We start from the raw sequence: 21,877 nt of genomic DNA on the forward strand, positions 1-21,877 counted from the left end.
ATTCTTTTTCCTTCTGACGTCAGAGAAGGAAGGCGGAGTTAGGTGAGGAGGGGGGAAAAAAAACCAAGCGCTTCCACGCGCCTGCGCACTGCGGTCCATTCCAGTGGGCGGGGCTACGGCGGTGGTTGTGTGGCAAGGCGTGATTGACAGGCAGCCTCAGGCGAAGGTCTTCCGGTTGGAGCTCTGCGAATGGGCTGTTGCAGTGAGTCCCTGGAGAGGGAAGACCCGAGAGGAAGGACCGTCCAGGAGGCGTCTCTGGGGCAGTGGGTCGCCCACCGGCCGGTATAAAATTCCACTGCGGTCTGTCCATCTTTGTTGGGTCGCCTTTATGAGCCTCTCAATCCTCGTTCTCAAAGATTGACTTGCAAAGTCTTTTGGCCTTTATAGGTTTCCGTCTCTATCCCTGTAGAACAGGCCTGGGCAAACTTGGGCCGTCCAGGCGTTTTGGACTTCAACTCCCACAATTCCTAACAGCCTACCGGCTGTTAGGAATTGTGGGAGTTGAAGTCCAAAACGCCTGGAGGGACCAAGTTTGCCCATGCCTGCTGTATAATGAATGCAGCATGTCACCACTTTAGCTTCCATGTCTCAATGCTGTGGAATCCTGAGATTTGTAGTTTGGTAAGGCCACCTGAAGGCTTACACTTGCGTAATTAGAAATGCAGACCTTTATATGATCCATGCAAACAGTCGCCAATTCTGTTCCTGTCTTCTGGAGTATTGGCTATCCCTCCCAATTTGGTGTCGTCTGCAAACTTGATGATCACGCCTTCTAAGCCTTTATCTATCTATAAATGACTTAGATGAAGGCTTAGAAGGCATGATCATCAAGTTTGCAGACGACACCAAATTGGGAGAGATAGCCAATACTCCAGAGGACAGGAGCAGGATTCAAAACGATCTTAACAGATTAGAGAGATGGGCCAAAACTACAAAATGAAGTTCAACCTTGACAAATGCAAGATACTCCACTTAGGCAGAAAAAATGAAATGCGAAGATACAGAATGAGGAACACGTGGCCCGAGAGCAGTACGTGCCTCTTGTTAAACATGAGCCAACAATGTGATGCAGCGGCAAAAAAAAAAAAGCCAATGGGATTTTAGCCTGCATCAATGAAATGCAAAAATACAGAATGGGGAACACATGGCCCGAGAGCAGTACTTGCTTCTTGGTCAACAAGTTAAACATGAGCCAACAATGTAATGCAGCGGCAAAAAATCCAATGAGATTTTGGCTTGCATCAATAGGAGCATAGTGTCTAGATCCAGGGAAGTAATGCTACCCCTCTATTCTGCCTTGGTTAGACCACACCTGGAATATTGTATCCAATTCTGGTCACCACAATTGAAGAGAGATATTGACAAGCTGGAATGTGTCCAGAGGAGGGCAACTAAAATGATCACAGATCTGGAGAACAAGCCCTATGAGGAGCAGCTGAAAGAGCTAGGCATGTTTAGCCTGAAGAAGAGAAGGTTGAGAGGAGACATAATAGCCATGTATAAATATGTGAGAGGAAGTCATAGGGAGGAGGGAGCAAGCTTTTTTTTCTGCTGCCCTAGAGACTAGGACACAGAACAATGGCTTCAAACTACAAGAAAGGAGATTCCATCTGAACATGAGGAAGAACTTCCTGACTATGAGAGCCATTCAGCAGTGGAACTCTCTTCCCTGGAGTGTGGTGGAGGCTCCTTCTTTGGAAGCTTTTAAACAGAAGCTGGGGTGCTTTGAATGCAGTTTTCCTGCTTCTTGGCAGGGGGTTGGACTGGATGGCCCATGAGGTCTCTTCCAACTCTATGATTCTATGATTTGAAGACATTTCAAAACAGGCTTAAAGAAGTGTATTCTGAACACACCTCTAAAAAAAATAAAAAAATAAATTTTAATTGTACTTATACATCTATACTCATGACACATATATTTAATTTGTTTTTTTGTTAATGTTTATATTCATATGCACAGGCATTCATCTTGTTTTTAAAATTGTATTGTATTGTGTCATGTCACCGTTAGCTGCCTTGAGTCCTTATGGAGAGAAAGGCAGAATAAAAATAAAGTAAATATTTATAAAATAAAAATGGCGCAGCAGGTTTAAACACTGAGCTGCTGAACTTGCTGTCAGTGGTTCGAATCTGGGGAGCGGAATGAGCTTCCGCTGTTTGCCCTAGCTTGTGCCAACCTAGCAGTTCAAAAACATGTAAATGTGAGTAGATCAATAAATATCACTCTAGAGGGAAAGTAACAGTGCTCCATGCAGTCATGCCAGCCACATGATCTTGGAGGTGTCTACGGACAACGCCTGCTCTTCGGCTTAGAAATGGAGATGAGCACAGTCCCCCTAAAAGTTGGACATGATTAGACATAATGTCAAGGGGAAACCTTTACCTTTACTTTAATACTAATAATAACAGATGTCTAGCACAGGTGGATCCAATTTTTTGCTGAAAAATTGGTAGGTTTTGGTGTTAAAAAAGGGACCTGTGAATGAAAGAGTATTGGATGCTTACCTCCACCCTTTCGCCTTTAAAACAAATCTGCAATAGAGCAGTTTGGGAGTCTGTAAAAGTCAAGGCTCACAAAAATAGCAGTGAGAGCAGAGGTGCTTGTGATCCCAAGGGCCATAGTTTACCCAAATCTTGTCTAAAGCCAGTCACTTCCTCCTGAATGTCAACTGCTATTTGGTCTGGTTATACTTCTGGAAAGTACCATAATACTGATGGTGAGTTGTAATGCTCAGGTCTTGTTAAAATCCAGCTTCTGTCATGATCATTTAGTCAAACCGATCCCCAGCTACCAGTTCCAAGATAATAAGGCTAGGCTAGTTTATATGCTGGTGAGAGGTAGATGGTGGAATATGACAGCAGCCTTCTCAGCCATTTATTCCTCTTGAACCTCCTGGCCATTGACTGTCTTGTCTACTTGTTTCTTTTACATAGGGATGTCACAACTGACCAAGTAGGGAGAGCACTGCCTAGCCCAAGCTATTCACAAAAATATTGCTTCATTGGTTTGCGTGATGCATATTGATACAAAATTGTAACATTTCTTTGCATGGAGAAGGAGCTGATGAAATGGTGGTAATGTGTTGGAGAGATTGTGTATATTTGCAAGTTGTTTGGCTTGTAGAAGAGACCACGAGGGCCCTCTAGTCCAACCCCCTTCTGTCCTGCAGGAAGTACACACTGCTTAAAAACCTCTCAAGAAGGAAAGACCACCATGTTCCAAGGCAGCATATTCCACTGCTGAACAGCTCTTATCCTCAGGAAGTTCTTCCTAATGTTTATGTGGCATCCTTTCCTGCTCTCCTAAGCTAGCCTGCTATCCTTATAAAACACAAAGTAAGATTCAGTGGGTAGTATAGCTAGGGCTCCCGAATGGATATATTATTTGCAAGTCACCATTGGTAAACATACTTTATTATTCTAGCTCAGAGTTTCTCAAACTGTGCTCCTCCAGATGTTTGGACTTCAACTCCCACAATTCCTAAGAGTTGGTAAGCTGGCTGGGATTTCTGGGAGCTGAAGTTCAAAACACCAGGTTATGTTTTGAACAGTTTGAGAAACACTGTTCTAGCTTGCAACAAGGCAGGAGACCTGAGTTACATGATATGATCAGTTTTCAATTTTTAGAGTTCGCCATTCTTGTTGGTAGGAGAAAATCAAGAAAAAGCAAATGGGTTCCATGCATGACTAAGAAAACCAGGATTCTCCAGAATTATGGCATACTGTTGGATGAAAGCATTGTTATTGTGTATATCAACTGTGTTTGCTTTGATTGGGTTCTGTATCTGGACCAGATATTGTATTGATAAAGCAATAATTTGGTAAGTTGTAAGAACTAATATTGTTTGCTACATAATAGTTATCTTATGTTAATAGTATCAGCAGTTATGTCAAACAAGGAAGTGAAAGCAGCACTGAAAAATGCCAGAGATGCCATAAGAAATAAAGAATACAAAGAAGCACTGAAACACTGCAAGGTGAGGATGTAAACTAAGCATTTTTCATGTGAAATGGGATGTTTTTGGAGGAATCCTTGCCATTTTAAATATTATTTTCATTGTATTTTAGAATCATATAGTATTTCTCTGTAGCTGTGGACACTTTGATCTACTGCAAAACAATAATTATGTTGTGCACTGGATATCATGATTCTCCCACTGTGCTAGAAGCCCGAGCTCGAAGCAAATGATCCAACTCTATGAGAGTGTCATACCATTCTCCCGAATGCCCACTTTCCTTTCCTGGCCCTTCTGGGCTGTGCAAAAAAATGATCATTTTCATTACTTTTGGGACAAATCATGTACAAAACATATGTATTCTCTTTAGATATGCTCTTCTATAGCTTTCAATGTCATACATTATCCTGATTTTTATTTTTTTGATAGGGCAGTGTACATCACAGTGATGTATCCGAGTGAGACACAAGTTCTGCTTTTTCAGCTGTGAAATGTGTGTTAATTGTTGTCTTTGTATTGTGTAGTGCTTTATACACAAATGTGTTTTTGCAGACTGTTCTGAAACAAGAAAAAAATAACTACAATGCCTGGGTATTCATTGGCCTGGCAGCTGCTGAGCTGGAACAACCCGACCAAGCCCAAGGTGCCTACAGGAAGGCCACTGAACTTGAACCAGGGCAGTTGCTGGCATGGCAGGCAAGTAGGCATTCAGTATCATTTTCCATGATGTGGGAAGAAAGCCTCCATGTCTTACAGAAGTAAAGGATTGAAGTACAACCACACCAGACCATTTTAATGAGCACTTTAATCCTTTCTGGCAGCACTTTCAAGGAGATTGTTCTTCCTTGTTTGCTAATGCATCAGGAACACTGCTGCTCAGCTTGCTCTTCAGACAATACCATGACAAATATTGTAAACATATTTTCTTCCATCTGGAAAGATCTTCCGTTTGAACTACAGAGGTAAAGTTCTATGTCCAAATTCAGTTGGGATTAGATTTAGCACATTTTACTGGATCTCTAGTAGTGATAATATAAAATTAATAATATTTAACATCGTAACATTTTAAATATTTGTACAACATCTTAAAATACTCAAAAAACCATATTTGCACCATGAAGTTGCAGATTTTCCAAAAATAGACCTCCATTTCTGGAATATTTGCACCATATGATGCCACATGTAGTCTTTCTCCACTTTCCCATGTATCCTAAGAGCCTTGCCTACTTCCCTTCACTACCCAGCGAAGTGAGCATCACCTGGTAGCAAAGATGAAAATTTTGATAGCAGGTACTACAACACTTCCCCAACAAGAACAAAAAACATCTGTTTCCTCTCTGTTGTTGGGATGATGGTGGTAATGGAGTTGCTGAGATGTTTGATGGTGGTGGTAGTGAGGGTGCTGAGATACTTCAGTGATCCTGGGCTCTTAGGGCACATCTACACTCTATAAATATTGCATCTTGACACCAGCTTATCTGCCACTGCTCAATTCTGTGTAATCCTGTTAGTTATAGTATGATGAAATGCCAGCACTTTTTGGCAGAAAAAATTAAAAGAACATATAAAAATACAACATACGTGTTTCCATAACATTGAACCATGGCCATTAAAGTGACATCAAAGTGCATTATTTCTCAGGTGTAGATGGACCCTCAAGCCTATTCTTCAAGATTACTGTAGTGCAGTGATTCTCAACCTGTGGGTCCCCAGGTGTTTTGGCCTACAACTCCCAGAAATCCCAGCCAGTTTACCAACTGTTAGGGTTTCTGGGAGTTTAAGGCCAAAACATCTGGGGACCCACAGGTTGAGAACCACTGCTGTAGTGCGCACCCACGTGTTCATGTACAGAAAAGTGTTTACTGGATTAGCACTGAAGTGAATTAAGAGGTCACCTCAGTAACACAGTATACATCAGGATTTGATTAAAAATAACTTTCATTTTCTAGGGACTGGCAAATTTGTATGAAAAAACAAACGGTGCAGATGTGAGGGAGGATTTGGTTAATGTTTACCAGAAACTCCTAGAACTCTATGAAAGGTAAGAAAGAAGCTGGTGATCTTTAAATATTTGCAGCAATATAAAATTCGTATGATGCTTATTTTCATTCTGTTATTTGTTTTAGTAGCATTCTTATAGTGCTAAATTATACCTACAAACAGGGCTGTATCCAGAAAAAAATTTCGGGGAGGGTTGACAATTTCAGCGGGGGAGGGTTTGAAAATTTCAGGGGGGAGTTGAAAATTTCGAGGAGGGTTGAAAATTTCGGGGGGGGGGGCAGGTTTGAAACCTGCCTCCTAGCTCACGCTGAAGCAAAGAGCACAGCAGGGGGCAGAGCAACCTTCAATAGCCTGTAGCTCCGCCCCTGTCAACCACCTCCACCAAGTCTGGCCTCCTTAATGAGAGCATTCAACACACACACGCACAACTTGGTTGCTTCACTACATTGGCTATTGCTGCAAGTAATGACAGTGTGAATAAATTGTCAATATTGGCTTGAGATAGTGCTTACAGTTGTGGGAGGACTCTTAATTTTTTGCATCTCATAGACCTAGCATGGGGATTTGGTTAACCAGTTAAAATTCATGAGTAAACTAGGTTTTTTAAAAAAAATCTGAAACATTTCGGGGGGGGGGGTTTGAACCCCTAAAACCACCCCCTCGCTACAGGCCTGCCTACAAAAGTATAGAATTCATCACCACCTGGCAATCTTTCTATCTTCGAGTCAAATTCCAGCTTCAGGCAATACAAAATAGTTAAATTTCTGGAAATCTATTCATGCAAAATAGTAAAAGAATTCTGTAAAATACTTTATGTGGTAAGATTCACCAATCTTCTTCACAATCTTCTCCACTTCCCTATCACACAAAGTCCTATGAGCCAATTGAGAGGGAAAGGAAATAATAGATTGTGCATGGCTCCTGTTACGAGGAAGCATCTTTTCCATTTTCTCAAGACCAAAACATTTAGGAAAACAACATGCCTTTGCAAAAAGAAAAACAAAGACCCCGTGAGGTGTATGTAGTGATCACAGTGTTGAATCCCCACTGAGGCATGGAACCCACCTGAGTGGCGTTGGGCCAGTCACTCATTCTGAAACTCACCTGCTTTACAGGGTTGCTGTGATAATGAAGTGGGAAGGTGGGGAAGCGTGTACATTGCTTATAGTTTATTAAGGAAAAGGTCCCTACTGCCTCCAGCTTCATAGAAGTGGGGGCCAATTAAATGGAAACTAGTCCAGAAACAGATGTGATCAGAGGATCAGAGAGGGGAAGGTGGTTAGTACATACAAATAAGTAAAAGAAAGGCACTAGAGAACATAGGGGATGAGAGAACTTTGAATTGGTTACAAGAAACATGTTTCAATATTCATTCATTGAAGATGGCATTGAAAACAAAAAAAATACATAAGAGTATCTTAACATATGTCACATTTTAAATTGATGTGCGATGTTTGTTGTAACATTGGTGTACTGATAGGCATTCTTTTGTCCTTTTTTTCTAGCACAGATAAACAGAAGTGGTGTGATGTCTGTAGAAAACTGGTAGACCTGTATCAGCAAGAAAAAAAGTACCCTCAGGTTACTCATTATCTCATTGATCTTCATTTGCTGCAATCAATATTTGTAATTGGTTTCTTTAATAAAAGAATGTTGCCAGCAGATGTTTTTTGCTAGTTTGAGATTGGCAAATATTCCTTAAGGACTTTATTGTTTTTACAAGCAACAGTCTCGTAAAGATTACCTTCTCTATCCTTCCAGGGGATGCTGTGGCCACATATTCTATTACTGTATATACTGCGGTATAAGTTGACAGAATTTTCCCCCCTCCAAACTTGGGTCAGTTTGTACATTGGTCAATGCTAGGGACCCAAAGTGAAGGTCTGTAAGATCGTATTAAAAATGGGGTCTGCAGAGAAGTTTATGCAGGAAGTCTTTATTAAAGATTGCAGCAGGTAATAGGGTTCCTAATAGAGACAAGTTACTGTTGCTTTCCTTGCTCTTTCCTCCCACATTTTATTCAGGATGCATGCTCATTCTTTTTCTTCATTTACCACATTTCTTCACATAATAGTCACCGGTGCACCCCTATTTTTTTGGTCCCAGTTTTTTCCCCTTTCTTCTTGCAGTCATCGCAGGAAGTTTTAAACAAAGCGAAAAACAAACATTGTGTTCTCCCTCCTCCATTTCCTCCTTAAAAAGTAAAGGTTTCCCCTTAACATTAAGTCTAATCGTGTCCTACTCTGGGTGATGGTGCTCATCTCCATTTTCTAAGCTGAAGAGCCAGTATTGTCCATAGATGCCTCTAAGGGCATGTGGCCGGCATGACTGCATGAAGCGGCGTTACCTTCCCGCCAAGGTGGTATCTTTTGATCTACTCACATTTGCATGTTTTTGAACTACTAGGTTGGCAGAAGCTGGGGGTAACAGCGGGAGCTCACCCCGCTCCCCAGATTCAAACCACCAACCTTTCGGTCAGCAAGTTCAGCAACTCAGCAGTTTAACCTGCTGCACCACCCATTTCCTCCTTAAAGACAGTTTAAACTAACTCTTTGCCTTGAGGTAAGAAACATTTTTGGTTTTTTAAAAAGAAACTGGCTAACAAGACCCCAATTTTATTTAATCACGTAGTAGTCTCACCCCTTTTTTCCAACAAAAGGAATAAAGGTGCAACTATTATGTGATGAAATACAGTATATTACTTTCCCTATATGTATTTATAGAAACGCAAACAGTAAGATCAGCAAGTTACACATATTATAACCCCTCAAACTCTCCTCTCCTCCTGTTTAGCTTTTCCTAAGTATGTTCTCTCTCTGCATTTTTTGAAATACGTTTTATTATAGATTTAAGCAGGATTACAGTAAAAAGGAAAAAATGTGTGTAGGAGGATACTAAAGATGTTAATTTATGCATACTCATGATTTCTAGTATTTTCTCAATACATTCATATCTTGATGGTAAATCTTTCTGTCTCTATCTTGATTAATATTCCACTCCATATTTGTCATCCCTAATAAGAAATACTCAGGGTGCATAGAGAATTTTTCGGCACAGTTCATGAATTTCTTTCCAAAACCCTCTTGCTTTGTCACATGACCACCACATATGAAAAAAGATCCTCCTTGTTTCTCACACTTCCAACAGTTATGATTATATTCTTTGGAGAATTTTGCTATTTTCTCTGGGGTCATGTACCATTGATACATCATTTTTAGCCAATTTTCTTTTAAATTGTAGGCATAGGTGTATTTTAATTTTCTGTTCCACATTGTTTCCCATTCATCTAACATTGTCCTCCCTATGTTTCTTACCCGTTTGGTCATGCAGTCTTTAATCTGTTCCCTTTTTTTATTCCATCCCAACAGTAGCCTGTAAATATTCACAATAATTTTCTTCTTGTTCATTAGTATTTTATCCCATTCTGACTGCTTCTCTTCAAATCCTACTTTACTGTCCTTATTATAATATTCTTTGATTTGATGATATTGAAACCAAAATAAGTTTCTAAAATTAACCCTTAGCTCTTATTGAATCTTAACGTTGAACTCATTCCCTTCTCCCTTTCGAATGTCACGATATGTAGGCCATTCACTCCATCCTAGCTCTCTTCGTTGTCATGCCTCAAGGGATGATAGCCATAAAGGAGTTTTACTACATAGTCTTTTTTATATTTGTCCCAGACTTTTAGCAGAGCTGAGTGTATGAAGTGGTTTCCAAAATTCATTTTCTTCTCATACCACAAATACGCATGCCAACCTGCCCTCAGGTCATGTCCTTCCAATGTCAAGGCCTTTCTTTTTTGTAATGTAATCCAATCTTTAATCTAAACAACTCGCTTCGAAATATAGAGTTAGATCTGGTAATCTCTCTCATGTGGCCGGCATGACTGCATGAAGCGGCGTTACCTTCCTGCCAAGGTGGTACCTATCGATTACCAGCTCTCTATGCATTTTTTAAAAGGAGAGGAAAAGATTTGTATGTTGCATGCCAAAAGGTTTTCCCTTGATTTATCCACGGGTAAGAGCATAGTCAGTTTTGGTCTTCAAACATGGCCTCAGCATATATATGAGGCAGACTTATATGGGAGTATACATGTTAACATTGTTTTAAGGTAAGTTACTACCTACTGCAACTGATTTGAGAAAATTTAATCAATATATAATCAAATAATAGAAAAGTTTATTTTCAAACATAGCTGTGAGGCATCTTGCAATCCATTTTCCCATATGACTGAATTCTGACCCAATTACCTCGGTGATTCCATTTCATAACTGCACGTCACTGTTTTCCCTCAGGCTCCTTTTTTGACACTTCAGATTTTAGGGCTTATTTTCATTTCCTTTAGAGGCTGAGAACATCAGCTTCAATTACCATCGCAGTGAATCTGCAAAGAAATTGTCTTGATAACTTTATACAGATCTAATTCTTTTTAAAGCCCTTTTTGGTACTGAAAGCATGTCAAATACTTTGATGCTTTCATTACCAAAAAGCCTTTTAAGTTAAAGGTGTGGGGGAGTGTATGTCAGTTTTTCTTTTACATTTTCCACTGGCAATACGTAGGTTTCATTAAGCCAACCATTAAGAAAGTCAGTTTCTTAATGAGCAAATGTTCCATGAAAACCTTGTAGTTAGTATAGCATATTTTCAGACCATCTGCTGTATGCACTCATTGCTTTTTTATTGATTCTTTCAGTGTCAGTTTTTCTACTATTATAATATCTGAAAGTATGTTAATAGTTTTTTTTCCTTTTTATCTTCATGAAGATTGTTCAGTGCTGCAGAAACATTGCTTTTTGCAATTTAGTGAAAGTAGAATTTAAAAAGAAGACCCACATAGGCTTTATTGTACCTACCATATATACTTGAGTAAAAGCTGACCTGAATATAAGCCGAGGCACCTAATTTTACCGCAAAGAAACCTGGGAAAATTTATTGACTCGAGTATAAGCCAAGGGTGGATAATGCAACAGCTACTGGTAAATTTCAAAATAAAAATAGATACCAATAAAATTACATTGATTGAGGCATCCGTAGGTTAAATGTTTTTGAATATTTACATAAAACTGTAATTTAAGATTAGACTGCCCAACTCTGATTAAACCATTCTAGCTTTCATCAGTGTAAATGTGCTTATGTATCCTTCAAGTAATAATAGAGTAAAATAATAAATGTAATCACAATAATAAATAGAGTAAAATAATAAATGTAATAAAAATAATAATAGAGTAAAATAATCCAAATATAATAATAACAATAATAATGAATAGAGTAAAATAATAAATGTAATAAAATAATAATAATAATAATAATAATAATAATAATAATAATAACAGAGTAAAATAATAAATAGCCTTGAGTTGCGTATAAGCTGAGGGCAGGGAGGAGTTCAGCCTTTAAAAAGGGCTGAAAAACTCTGCTTGTACTGGAGTATATGCAATACTTTAATAATCTGCAATTCTCTTTCCTATAAGGCCCCTTCTACACTGCCCTATAATCCTGATTATCAAAGCAGGTAATCCACGTTATCTGGATTATATGTGTGTATTATGCCATATAATCTAGTTCAAAGCAGATTATCTAGATTTTATTATTTTTTGGTCGTGTCAGGAGCAACTGGAGAAACTGCAAAAAAAAAAAACCCTATTTACTCAAAGACATATCATTCTCAGCAACATTAATAAAAACTTTCCTCCTTTTAAGGTCAGTTTTCTTCCTTAGTGGGTGAATTTAGGTGAGACATTTAAGAATGGATAGCCTTCTTGATTGCACTTTAAAAAGTGTCTAGTTTGTTCATCAGTTTCTGTAGCTATGAGGGGAGACTTTAATTATTTACTTGCTCTCCTCTTTCCATTTTTGCACCAAAAAGAATGAGAGGAAATAGTAATGAAAAGCTCTTTTAGGTAAACAAATTCTTAATTTTCCTAGTATCAGTCTGTTCTCGGGGCAATTAGTAGGCAATAAAATGGAAGCAAAAAGTGATAAAATGTATTCAGCTTCTATAAAGGATATTTTAGAGTTTTAAGAAACTTTAAAGCCTTAAAAGGGCCTTGCCTATTCATACTATAGAAGGCTATATTTTATTATTAAAGCATTGTCACAAATCTTGTATTTTTTTTTAAAAGTCCAGTATAGATGAGTGACCCTGAAAGCATGAGAATGTAGTTCGCTGACATCTTTGTTTGAATGCTCCATAAGAACTGATTGCAATTCAGTTCTTATGGAGCTTCTAAACTGGAAGCCACCATTAATAATGTGTAGAGGAGATCTGTCCACATCATAGCACTAAATCAATTTATGGAGTTGTATGGCTCAGTGAACAGTATAAGCCTCACTGCAAAGTCGACTTATAATGCTATTTCTTTATTGCGTCTGACATCTCAGTTAAGCAAAAGACATTCACTTTGATCTCTGGAATTGGAAAATGTTTTCCAATTCTCTAGCAGTCAAAGATCAAACATGCTTCTGATTTGAAAAGCCACTAAAGCTAGACTGGTTGTCTTGACAGGTGGCTCGAATGTGGCACAAGCTGATAAAAATAAGACGGGAAGAAGGTGCAGACAATGCTGAGCTTCATCAGCTCTGGAAGAGACTGATTCAGTTACTGGAAGAAGGCACACATGTCCAGGATAATGAAACACAGCAGTTGGTAAGGCTTCCGTTTGGATATTTTGTCATTTTAAACCCCTAACATTTATACAATTGTATTTATTTATTTAATATATAGCTCACCTTTCTTCTTATGCAGATTCCAAAGCAGCTTATTGGCATGTAAAAAACTGCCGGGAATTAAAAACAATTATTTGTACAGAAGCTAAAAAACAAGTATCGGTTCAGTTAAAACAATATCACATGCAATTAAAATATATAAAACATATACAGCACAATTATGATTATGAGTGGTGTGGTTTTAATCGTGAGTGTAATGTTTTTAAATGTTTTAGTGTGTAGTAATTTTAATTTTAATTTTAATGTTTATTTTAATTATATGTTGTGTCAAGGCATTGAATACTTGCCCATATGTTAAGCTGCCTTGAGTCTCCTTTGGGGTCAAGAAGAGTGTGATATAAATATAATAAACAAATTAATATTCCTGATAAATTTCAGAATAACCTTGGCAGATGGTTTTGAATTTTCAAATGGAAAGTGAGACCAATATACAAATTTTAAGAAACAGTTGTTTGAATCTATGATTCAACTATTTTGGACCCAGCAGGAAATGTGAACACTTATTTTAAAAGTACCATAGCAGGTGACTACTTCAGATTTTTTTGGTTATACCCTTTTCTGTCCCTGCTTCATATATATTACCTCCTTGACTGGAATGGCATCATTTTTCAGAAATGATCATGCAGTATATTTTCCACTAAACTTGGTGAATGATACTTGCTTCTGCCACCCCCACCCCCCGCCAAATTGGGATATGTGTAGAATTGTTAGTGGGTAAAGGATGCATGCTACATTTTCATTCTTATTTTACACAAGCTTTCCACATCAGCCTTCGGTCAGGTATCAGCTTTATTTTGGATGAAAACAAGCATGGGAGGAGCAGTAGATCGAGCTGGACATACCTTATTGCTGTAATTGCAAGCATGCTTTCTTGGAAAAAACTGTTGCACTCCAGAACAGAAACAATACCCTCTGACTTTAAAACATACCACATGTTGAGTGAAAAACCAATCCTTTTTATTGAAGCTGAGTAAAATAGTCAGTAGAAAGAAATGCTTGTAAAAATAGGAAAATTTCAAAATGTAAAAGATCAGTGACATGCAGTTATTCAAAGCAATGTCCACAAAAGATATAAAAACAATCTAAGGCAGTATTTATCCAGACAGGAATCAACAGGTTGCAAAGATAATCCAGAAGGTGCTAGACCACAGCAAAATGCTAAAAATCTTTATAAGAACAAGACCTCTTGAACAGGATTTCCAGGGCACATGAACATGATTTCCAAACGATGCCTGATCTAACAGGCTTTCCCTTGAAGCAAACCTTATATCCCAAAGCCCAAAAATGGGTTTCGTTTCCCCCACTTTTGCCTCTTATCTGACGAAGCCTTTCGGAGTGAGGTAAACATTGAGTTTGTTGTCGATCCTGGCTGAACTCTAGCCCCCTAGTTTTCAACTCCCTTTCTGGCTGTTCATTAAATTTTTCAGGTGTCAGATTGTTTTCCAAACTCAAATCTTGAGAGTTCACAGAAAGAGGGAGTAAACCATTATCCTTAAGCCCAGCAGGAGTATTCTCATGAGAAACTACCCTTTGCACTGGAGCCTCTCTGTCATTGTCTATATGAAAATCATTGACCAAACCATCTCCATCTTGCACCTCAGCCTCAGCACCATCATTTCCCTCATCATGTCCCACATCAAGATCATCATGATCCTGAGCATCATGAAACACAAACACAGGCTGATTCCCAACAAAAACATTCTACAGTTGACAGCAAAGGAGAGATATGGAGAGTGCCAAAATAAGAAATAAGTGTAAAAAGGATATCCCACCCTTATTCTAAGCAGTAATCTAAGAAGCAGATTACAGGAGCTATCTTTATAGACCTGTCAGCCGTTTATGACACTGTAAGTCATTGCCTTCATCTGAGAAAAAATGTATAATATCACAAAGGACTGCCACCTCACCCGCTTCATAAGAAATCTACTACAAGTTCTACTGAGTTCCAGGGCCAGAGAAGCAGATGGCAAAAACAGAAGAATGGCCTGCCTCGGGGGAGCGTGCTTGTTCCATCAATGTTTAACATTTACACTGCCAAAAGGGACAGAGACCAGCTGATTCCTAATTCATCTAAACTGCAGACATGTGCTTTTCACCATAAGAACAGACAAGCATCTCGAGCTCCAAGGATCACCTGGGAAGGAATTCCACTGGAGCATTGCAGCACCGCAAAATACCTGAGAGTTACCCTAGACTGTGCTCTGACTTACAAGAAGCACTTCTTGACTATCAAGCAAAAAGTGGGCGCTAGAAGTAGTATATGAAAGCTAACTGGCACAATCTAGAGATCACAAACAGACACAATGAAGACATCTGCCCTTGTGCTTTGCTACTCTGCTGCTGAATTTGCATGCCCAGTATGAAACACATCTCGCCATGTTAAAACAATGGATATGGCCCTTAATAAGACATGCCACATTATCACAGGTTGTCTACGCTTTATACTGTTTAGCTGATATTGTACGATCTAACATCCATCAGGAAGCAGCAGCCAATAATGAAAGGACCAAGGCATTAACGTCTGGTCCATCCTCTGTTTGATTATCAGCCAGCACACCAATGCCTTAAATCAAGAAATCTCTTCCTAAGATCTACAGAGTTACTTGCAGGAATACCTCAGCAATCAAGAGTACAAAGGTGGCAGGCTAAAACCCGGAACCTCAATCCGTGTCTGATACAGGATGAGAGACTCCCTCCTGGCCACACTGGGCGGCTTGGAAGGTGCTGAACAGGATGAGTTTGGGGACCACGAGGTGCAGAGCCAATCTTAAGAAATAGGGCTACAAATTGAAGTCCACGACATGTGACTATGGGGAAGAGCAAACCACAGACCACTTACTACAATGCAGCCTGAGGTCTGCCACATGCACAGTGGAGGACCCTCTTACAGCGACACCAGGGGCACTCCCAAGTGGCCAGCTTCTGTTCAAAGGAAATTTAGTATAAGGTCAAGTTTTTAACTTTTTAAATTTTTAACTTAGTTTGTGTTTTTAAATATAACTGTAACTTCAACTGGCTTCTGACATGATAAATAAATAAATAAATTCTAAGAAGCGTTTTGTAGTTGTTTAAAATTATTTCCAGGTTGCAGCAGTGTATTTGCAGCCTTGCATAAGTGCATATTTGTATGGAAGAAAATGCAGCTGCATGTAACAATGTAAAAGCCAGCATGATTGGACAATTCTGGAGACCCAAGTTTGAAGACTCGTTCGGCCATTGAAATCCATTGAGTGATCTTAGGCAAATCACATGCTCTCAGCTTCAGAGGGAGGCAAAGGCAAAACCTTCCTCTGAATAAATCCTACCAAATAAACCCACAACAGGGTCTCCACAAGTCAGAAATGGCAATCCTAAGGCAACAACAATGTAGAAATAATTTTTTTCTCTTTTTTCCTTTTGTTTGTGTTCTAGTAGAATTGTATCTTGACAAATTTTAGTTACAGATCGTAGTAAAACGTCTTGTCACCATTTGTTAAAAGCTTGCTTTTTCTTGAATTCTCTTGCTCTGTCCTGAAATATCTGTCATGCTATTTTTCAGCTCCTTAATGCACATGAAGAGGCTGTGAATTCCACAGAGCCAATTCCAAGTGAAGAACACCAGAAGTTATATGGAGAGTTTGTTGAGTGTTTATCAAAAGTAAGGATTGCCTTTATTTCCACTGCTCCAATGTAAAACATTTTTTCTTTTACTGATTTTACTGCTGCTACAATTGCTAACTGCTTTTCTCTTTCAAAAATAAGCTCCCTCATGAATATGCTAAACTGAAGACGGCCTGTGAAGATATGATGAGTCTCTACCCGACTGCGAGTTATCCTCTGGAAGTTCTTTGCTTACACTTCATTCAATCAGGTAATCCCTGCAGCCTTTAAACTTTCATTCAAGGTTTTAATTTTTAATTCTACTTTTGGCTTTCCTAATTTCTTTCCTTGAATAACTCTGGACGTAGAAAAATTACTTGTGATTTTTTTTGTCAATTTCTAAGATATGCTTAAATAAATCTTCCTAGGCAGCTTGAATGAGGAGGCCCTGAGTTATTGTCAGAAACTATTGGGCATTGATTCAAGAAGTGGTCCAGCTCTTACTGCTTTAGGAATTCAGTCCTTCCACGAAAAGAAATATGACGAAGCTGAAAAAAGTCTAACAGAAGGTAAGCAATGTGGAAAGAGGTCAGAGTGACTGCTTATTCAGAGTATGAAGTTAAGGAATGGAGTTTGATATAACAATCCCCTTTTGATCTAATCTCTTACTATCCACTAAGTTGGCTTGCCTCAAAACATCTGGAGAGCTATTGTTATCCACTTATGCTTTATATGTTACCGTAAAACTTTACAGTAGCAGTGAACCTCACTAAAATCAATTTAGTTTATCATTGGACAGTTTCTGAAGGCAACAGGAACCCAAAGTTAATTGTGAGTGACATGTTAGATCTAGACCATGTCAAGTTTAACAGTTATTAAGTTTTCCATCTAACAAGCCACATTCCTAGTGTTGACTACAATATATTTAATATACAAGGGTGGGTCAAAAGGTTTTGCCTCCTGTGTCATAAAAACATTATGAATGAACATATAACAGCAGAAGTTGCTACAAACCATAGCCTGAACTGTCCCCTATGCAAAACTACAATTCAACAGTTACCATCAATTTGTACACATTTGTGCCATAGCTTAATCCAGGCATCAGAACCATTTTGGAAAAATTCAGTGCTTTGCTTTGTGGGTCATGATTTTAAAGCTGTTTTAATGTCATTCAAGTCATTGAATCTGAAACCATGTAGGTTGTCTTTCAGAAGTCCAAAAGTCAACCTTTGTGGTTTCAGATTCAATGACTTGAATGATGTTAAAACAGTGCTAAAATTCTGAGTCACAAAGCAAAACCCTGAATTTTTCCAAAATGGTTTTGTTAAGATCTGTAGCAACTTCTGCTGTTATGTGTTCATCCATAAAGTTTTTTTGACACAGGAGGCAAAACTTTTTGACTTGCCTTTGTATATTAAATAATACGTGAAAAATAATGTTTGTGAAAGAAAGCCAAACTGTTTCCAGTTTAAGGGCTGAGCAAGTAATGTTGGGTGCAGTCAATTTATATATGTGGACTGAAGCATTATACAGCATTCTTAAAGATCAAATAACAGCAAGAGCCTTCTGATCTCATACATTTAAAATGTATTCAATCTTTCCTGCCAGGTTTGCAACAGACCAGTCAGTGTCCAGTCGCATGGTGCTACTTAGGAGAGGTACAGGTGAAAATGCACAAATACAAAGAGGCTGTTCATTCCTGCAATCAAGGTAATTGTTGAAAAACAGATAGTGTTCACTTTTAGTCCACTTTTCAATGAAGTACTTTCAAAACATAAGTCAGCAGTAGATTGAATAAAAAGATTGAAAAATTAAGTGATTTGACCAAATGACAATGAAAGCAGTGGAAAAGACAATTTCAAACATCTCTGTCAAGTAGGAACTACAGGTGCAGTTGCTATTTAGCTCTCAAGCCTATGTTAATATAAGGCTTTCAGAATCTGTTTTAAAAGCCTGGCTAGCATCTTGGATCTGTGGATTTGTGAGAAATAATTACACAATCCTGAAATTAACAGCAAAGAAGTCTCCATCATCTTCTATGATCTTCTGGTGACACTGCTGATTGCTGCTAGGTATTAAGATTTATATGTTTAATTTTATTGTGAATACTATTTCATGTTCCCTTGAAAGTGTAGAAAGTAGAAATGGTACATGTTATAAAATAAAAGCAGGTGGTTTTGAATAGCTTTTAAAAATAAAAATGCCTCATATTATAAAGATAATACATTATCATTATTTCCTAAACCCCTAGCAGTTTTAAGTTGTGAAAATGAATTCTATTGTTAAGGTGTTAAAGTGAAAGCGATTTTAAAACAAGTTCAGAACTAGATTTCTTTCTTTGATGGCAGCCTTAAGGACATTAGGACAACTTCACGAAGACAGTTCCCTTCAGCAACACAAAGAACGTGCCTCTTGTTTCAAAGCAGTGGCCTTGCTTAGACTTCCAGGCCCTGATGCTGCAGATGAAGCAATAAATTCCCTTGATCAGGTATGAGATCAGCTTTTCAAAAAGCAACTCTATAAATTCTGTGCCAGCCTTGAATTGTAATTATGCCCATGCAATTGATGATATAAATGACAGAGAGGTGAGACCTGAGTTGTCCTTCACCTTCTACATTCACTAAATTAACAGTTGCATCTTTCTTTGTTTCTGTTATAGCAAGACAGGAGTAGTTATGTCTCTTGACATGGTTTCTATTTCATATCACAGGTTCATATTATTCAGAGGAATCTTTACTGTCAGCCCAGCCCAAGTTTACCTTCTTTCCATTCTTTACCATGTCTAGCTAGCCTAGATTAATTTGAAATGCTGCTTCCATTCCTTCCTGTTGAGCTGTCTGCCTCACAGAATTTCCAAATCCAGCTTTCTCTCTCTCCAGAGGGCCAGTGTTCCTTTCAATATTTGAAAATGTTTGTTTTCCCCTTAACATAATAGGATCTGCAGTTTTTAGAAAAGCTAGCAACCTTCCTTCCCTATTCATGCAGTTATGCCTGTAAAGGTTTCCAACATGATCCTTTTTCATTAATTTTCTCCCCTACATCCAGTCATGCATACAAACAACTCTGAGATATTGTTTCTCCATTTTGAGAAATACAGTTTTGCACATATAGTTTGTCAATGGATAGCATTAACTGCTAGAAAGGGAAATAAATGGGTCCTAGAGGAAATCAAGCCTGAGCTCTCTCTAGAAGCCAAGACAATTAAATCCAGACTATTTTGCTGTGGCCATATCACGAGAAGGCATGACTCCCTAGAAAAAACAATAGTATGTAGTAAGGGATAAGGCAGTAAGAAAAGAGGAAGACTGCATTCCAGGTGGATAGACTAAATAAAGGAAGCCACAGACCTGAGTGTGCAAGACCTGAGCAGAGCTGTTGATGATAGGGTGACATGGTGTTTGCATCCTGATCAGTAGCTCTGATATAAAGCAACACTTATTCAAAATTAAGAACCAAGTGAGACAAGATGTCTTACCTCTATGCATGCACATTCATTTCAAAAATGAAACTTATCATATTTCCATGTTAGGAAATAAATTCAAGCTGTACAGATGAGACGCCATTCATACCATTTTTGATTATATAAAGAATGTCTTTCCCCCTCTGGCCTTTGAGGTTCATATGCAACCAGATATCAGTATAAATAATAAAGATATTATTCTTTCATTCAGTCTTCTTGGATACTTAAGAAGGAAGCTGCAAATAGCTGGAACTCATGCAGGGATCATTTATGTACAAACACAGCTTGATAACACATCTAGGTTTCATGCACATCAGACTTGTTTCAACCAGTGATGTTTCCAAGTTTACTCCCTTGTCAGTTAATATGAGTAGCATTCACTAATGTCTGATAGTATCAGACTTTTCCATCTCCTCTGGTGGGATGAAAATTAGGCACTCTATTTCAAAAATGGCAACTAATGGTTTGATGAAATAAGCATTTGTGATAAAGTTTTAGTTTTCTGAGGATTGAGATCTCAAATATCAATTTGATCCCTAGGTTTTGGATAAAAACAACAATCCGAAGCTTATATCTCTTAAAGGACAGGCATATCTAAATAAAGGACTTACTGGGGAAGCTTCAAAGGTTGGTATGCTTTCCTTTATTGTATGGCCTTTTGTTAAAATGATTGATTTTTTCTGGGTGAACTAGCAGAATTTATTATTTTGTTATAGATTGCACAGGAGCTTAAAGTGACACATCCTGATCTGGCAGAAGCTGACTATCTTGAAGGATTGATTCATTACAAAGAAAAGAACTACTCTGAGGCAGAAACAAGGTAAGTCACATTTTCATTTGCAAAAGGTCTTTTTTTTGGTCTTTAACTTGCTGAGGTCTAGGAATAGTAGTTCACAAATGTAGCTCTTTCAAGGTCTGCATTTGAAGGTTGGGCATTTGAAATAAGGTACTGTATATACTTGAGTATAAGTCAAGTTTTTCTGCCCTTTTGGTTAAACTGAAAAAGCCCCTCTTGGCTTATACTCTAGCCAATGTTATTTACTATTTAACTCTGTTATCATCATCATCATCATCATCACATGTATTGTTTTACTCTATTATTATTTTATTACATTTATTATTTTACTCTACTATTATTACATTTATTATTTTTATCTATTTATTATTGTTATTTTTACATTATTTTACTTTATTATTTTTATTACATTTATTATTTTACTTGCTTTATTATTGGTAGGATATGTAAGCACATTTACATTGAAGAAGGTTAGAATAATGATTTAATCAAAACTGGGCAGTTTTATCTTAAATTACAGTTTTATTTAAATATTTTAAAATATTTAACCAACTGATGCCTCAATTAATGTAATTTTATTGGTATCCACTTTTATTTTGAAATTTACCTGTAGCTGTTGCATTTCCCACCCTCAGCTTATACTCGAGTCAATACATTTTCCCAGTTTTTTGTGTTAAATTAGGTACCTCAGCTTATATTCATGTCGTCTTATACTCGAGTATATACGGTAATCCTTGAAAAAAACATTTTCTCTTTTAGTTTCCAGAGAGCTATTAAAAAAGAAACCGAAGTGGCTGACTTTCATTACTGCCTGGGCCTCACTTACTGGTTTATGAGTGAAGAGACAAGAAAGGATAAATCAAAGGCTGTCACACAGTTTTTGAAGGTAAAGCGTGTGGCATAATGATTGCTGACTAATCAATTTAATTAGTAATGAATGCAGTTAGAGTGTAATTAAGCTCTGGTGATTAGACTGCTGGCTAATAGTGATGAGCAACAGAATAATAGTTTCATCCTAACTATTACCAAGTGATAAAAATAGCCTGGGAGTCGAATTGTTATCTTGCTCCCCTTATCTGCTCCCATCAGTTTAGGCTGCTACTAATACAGGCAGTCCACAGGTTGCAAACAAAAAAACTCCTAGTTACAAACAGGGCTGAAACAATAGTGAAAGAAAATCTACCCCTAGGAAGGGAAATTCACTTCTGTGAGTGTTATCACAAGGAAGTTGAAGTTTTATCACCAACCCTTACTGGCGCCCCCGGTGGCACAAGTTAAACCCTTGTGCCAGCAAGACAGGCAGGTCGCAGGTTCGAATCCGGGGAGAGTGCGGATGAACTCCCTATGCCAGCTCCA

The 21,877-nt window shown here is 38.1% G+C and overlaps 1 protein-coding gene across 2 annotated transcripts in view; it reads left to right on the top strand.

The window, feature by feature from the left end:
- Positions 1–106: 106 nt before the first annotated feature.
- Positions 107–21,877, top strand: part of SKIC3 (SKI3 subunit of superkiller complex) — a 60,657-nt gene continuing 38,886 nt past the window's right edge. The window contains exons 1-14 of one of the 2 annotated variants that reach the window (XM_067464539.1): positions 107–300; positions 3,877–3,977; positions 4,509–4,652; positions 5,906–5,997; positions 7,463–7,538; positions 12,466–12,606; positions 16,225–16,323; positions 16,428–16,536; positions 16,694–16,834; positions 17,874–17,975; positions 18,614–18,753; positions 20,266–20,352; positions 20,442–20,545; positions 21,281–21,407. In XM_067464539.1, coding sequence (XP_067320640.1) covers positions 3,888–3,977; positions 4,509–4,652; positions 5,906–5,997; positions 7,463–7,538; positions 12,466–12,606; positions 16,225–16,323; positions 16,428–16,536; positions 16,694–16,834; positions 17,874–17,975; positions 18,614–18,753; positions 20,266–20,352; positions 20,442–20,545; positions 21,281–21,407 — 1,452 coding nt within the window. In that variant the 5' untranslated portion in view covers positions 107–300; positions 3,877–3,887. The remainder of the gene's footprint in view (positions 301–3,876; positions 3,978–4,508; positions 4,653–5,905; positions 5,998–7,462; positions 7,539–12,465; positions 12,607–16,224; positions 16,324–16,427; positions 16,537–16,693; positions 16,835–17,873; positions 17,976–18,613; positions 18,754–20,265; positions 20,353–20,441; positions 20,546–21,280; positions 21,408–21,877) is intronic. The other variant, XM_067464538.1, reaches the window with a different exon arrangement.

This window comes from Anolis sagrei, chromosome 2 (genome assembly GCF_037176765.1).
Source record: "Anolis sagrei isolate rAnoSag1 chromosome 2, rAnoSag1.mat, whole genome shotgun sequence".
Lineage (NCBI taxonomy): Eukaryota > Metazoa > Chordata > Lepidosauria > Squamata > Dactyloidae > Anolis > Anolis sagrei.